The 3555-nt window shown below is 44.8% G+C and overlaps 1 protein-coding gene across 1 annotated transcript in view; it reads right to left on the bottom strand.

The window, feature by feature from the left end:
• LOC118334334 (partitioning defective 3 homolog) overlaps nucleotides 1-3555 on the bottom strand; it is a gene marked incomplete at its 3' end in the record, with an annotated part of 217835 nt that continues 214280 nt past the window's right edge. The window contains 1 exon segment of the mRNA XM_035670221.1: nucleotides 1-886. Coding sequence (XP_035526114.1) covers nucleotides 490-886 — 397 coding nt within the window.

Genomic DNA, 3555 nt, shown 5'->3' with positions numbered 1-3555 from the left:
AGGACACTTTGTAAAGCCACGACACACATACTGGATCGTGAAACATGTACCTTGTCACATGCCCACACACAAACCCACACGCAGAATTTTACGCCTCCCTGTGGGCTCAAAAGAACGCCCACTCACTTGCCTGTCTGCCCATTTGATTGTCAGTACATGGCGGTGCCAGATCTTGATGAATCAGATTCCTGGACGACTGTGAACAAGCATCGTGTTCGTGAATGCAGAGAAGGCACTGAGCGTCTCATGTCTGTAGGAGGGACTGACTACTGGTATAGGTCATCAGCACAGCGAGGGATTGAACACAAACACCCACATACTGAGTATACTTCACAACTGTTTACCTCTAAGATCATCGCTAAGCTATAAGACCTCTAGGTTGTCCCTTTATCAAGATTTGTAGCGTCCACTTATGCTGTTTCTTTAAGGTTAGCTCCTGATCCAAAAGTTCTCTGTTCAGTTCTTCATCCATCAGTCCAACAATACTCCTCAAGAATAAAAAAGTCTTCCTTTCTCCGAACCCAATCTATTAAGCCTTGCTAACTGCGAAGGCGAAGGCGGCACATCGTGGCGGTACGGACCCTTGGGAGAGGCTGGGTCCTTCAGGTGCGCTGTGGGGTACCCTTCATAGCTGCTGTTACCGGTGCTCTCCTGCATTAACTTCCCTTTGGCTTCCTGTTCTCGGCGTCTCTGCTCCTGCCTCAGGAGCTCCTGGGCCTCCAGAAGGACTCGAGCGTTGACCCCACCGCCGCCCGGATAGCCATTCCTGGAGCCCTGGTAGCTGGAGTACCGGGGGTTGTCCTTTGCTGTCTGGAAGCCCTCGCCAGGTGGGTATGCCTTATCCCATGAGTCCTGGGAGATGGAGCTGGGGTTCTTCCTGGGTTGCCTGGTGTGGAGAGAGGAAACAGGAGAGGAAAATGTGAGATGCGGTTTGACTTTTGGTTTCATGATTCCTTAGACATGAACCTAAACACATTAACACATTATTTTACTACACAAATATGTCCACAGACATCAATTATCTTTATATTTGAGTGAGTTGGGTGACGGAAACTAAGTGCAATGTTGCTATGAAGGTCAGTGAGTTAGCTGACTAATACTGGACTTCACCTATATTTGTTTACAATACATTCTCAAATCTGCAACTTGCAAAGCCATGCTTGCTTCTAGCAATTCCTGTTTGCATAATAACTTTTAATCTACATACATCAACTGGAATATGATTGCTACTGAAGAAAAAGTCTGCATTTTTACAATTATGAGACTTTTTACATAATTTGTGACATTGAGAAATTGGGATTTCTGATAAATCAGGTGATGTGGGTTGAAACAATCAAATACGTAACAAAGGCTCTCTAATTCTTTCTTTCTCAGACCCAAACACTATTTCTCCATAACACATAATGTGACCTGGTCTGGGGTGAAAAATATCACCAGCAACAAAAATGTTTGTTCAAAACCCATTACCTCTTTGGAGAGGGACTAGTATTTGGATGTTTGCTGAAAATGTATTATACTGTCAGTTGCATGGCAGCCAAGACATCACATTCAATGAAAATGTGGTGCCATTACAGCCTAACAGAGTGCCTCTGGGCAGGTACCAGCCCACGGTAACAACATACAGGGATACCTAACCATGTCAAAGCCCCCTTCCAGCCCATTAGGCCCATTTCAAGAGAGACAGAAACAACCATTGGATCTGACAGACAGTAGACCTTTCCCAGTTGGAAAATCGAGGCAACCATCTTGTCCGCAATGGATATGCCCAGGCTGATATTTGACACCTGACACAAGCCTCTTAAAGGCACGGTTAGTTGTCATGTTTCTGGGGGGCGGCTGCGCCATTTACAAGAAAGATGGGGGGTCAGATGTGTGACATCACCTCTCATTTCTGCTTGGCTAGCTTCTTTGTGGCAGCCCTGCCTTTGTGTGTATGTGAGCCCATACGATATGCATGAATGCCCCAAGCCCGACAGCTCCACCCATTTATCTCGAGGGCAAGGCAAAACCAGAGCAGAGAGAGAGAAGACGACACACAAAAACATCAATGGGCTTTTGACTCCGAGCCACGCATAATTAGCAGGTTTATCAGCCAGCTGTGAAGAAATCGTATTATTCCTGTGTTTGGATTTGAGCAGGCAGGAGAAAAAAATCCTTAATGAGAATAAAAAAGACCTTTGTTTTTATTCAACAGAGATTGAATGCAATTGGGAATGGATACGCTTCTCGATCGGTGAGATAGGAGAATATAGCCCAGGTTTATTCTTGCACACGGTTGAGTGATTCCAATTTTCAGAGACAGGCGTCCCCGGCATCTGATTTCATTTCATATTGTTGACAAAAAGGCCAAAGCCGGTCTGCCTCCCTGCTGAGAAATGCAAACCAGATCGCTCTCTCTGTCTGATGCTGTGCCAAGGGGGAGCATGTACATGTGTGGTAAATACAGAAAGATGTATACTGTTCTGTATTCTCTGCGTGCACACTGTGAAGCATGACAGATGATAAAAAAGAAAGGATGAAAGGTGACAGAGTGAGATTGAGCGAAAAAAGCATTCGCAATTGTCAGAAAAAAATACATGTGCATGTGTGCTAACATTGGTAATGGACCCTTTTGAAGAATTGAATCTTGAAATTCAGTTCAGACACAAACTGGTCTGGAGAGAAATTTATTCAGGAGTAATTATTATTTTCCAAGCACAGTCTGTAATTACTCACTCAGAACTGTAAAACACCTGCCAAGGGTCAAACCAAGCAGACCCTCCTGGCCACATCATCGACTTTGCACTTACCATACATATACAGACATTAAATAACATTATTTCTATTACTTCACCATCATACTCAATCATGTTATCGACATAAATCCTTTCCTTGATAAAAATTGCAGGCAGCTTCGCTGAAAGATAATGACTAGCTCTCCGCTCCAGCGGTACAGAGGCAACATCCTGTGGCCACGTCCCTTCACTTTTCCACTAATTTCCATTAAGAAACGCGTTCTGTTTGGATAAACCCTGCTGTAGTATCTTAAGAACACTAACTATTGTTTGACTTAGAGCATACCATCGTGGTGAAGTCAGAGGCTGAGACCGAGTGAATATGGCCTTAAAGCGATGCGCCTTGATGGGATTCATATGAGCCTGCTGGTTGTTCATGGGAGGGCTGAAATTCTTCATGAAAGTATGACTGGGATTGTGAGTGGAGACGTGATAATGCGTTAGTAGGCATTCTTAAAAAAACAGCTTTCATTTTAGATAAAGGTCAGTTCCCCTCTGGGCGAGACCCTTTCCTAAAACAAAGGAGCTGTGAGTGAAATAAACCCTGCCATTTAAAAAACAGTGACGGCCGGACGAACGGGCCTTATATTCATCACCGACGAGCACCATGATCTCAGAGCCAAAAGTGATGCCATTATGGAGACCAAAGGCCTGGATACAACAGCTGCAGCGACATTTGGTCTCACTACTGTGTGTCTTGCCATGCATGCATGCATGCCATGTGTGTCAACAACCACATTGCTCTCATCTGCCAGCTCTGCAACCTCTCACAAAGTCTCCC

Source organism: Morone saxatilis, unplaced genomic scaffold (genome assembly GCF_004916995.1).
Source record: "Morone saxatilis isolate NCDOM2014 unplaced genomic scaffold, NCSU_SB_2.0 Contig23, whole genome shotgun sequence".
Lineage (NCBI taxonomy): Eukaryota > Metazoa > Chordata > Actinopteri > Moronidae > Morone > Morone saxatilis.
Note: the sequence above shows the minus strand (reverse complement) of the source record. Positions and strands in the feature narration are given on the sequence as shown.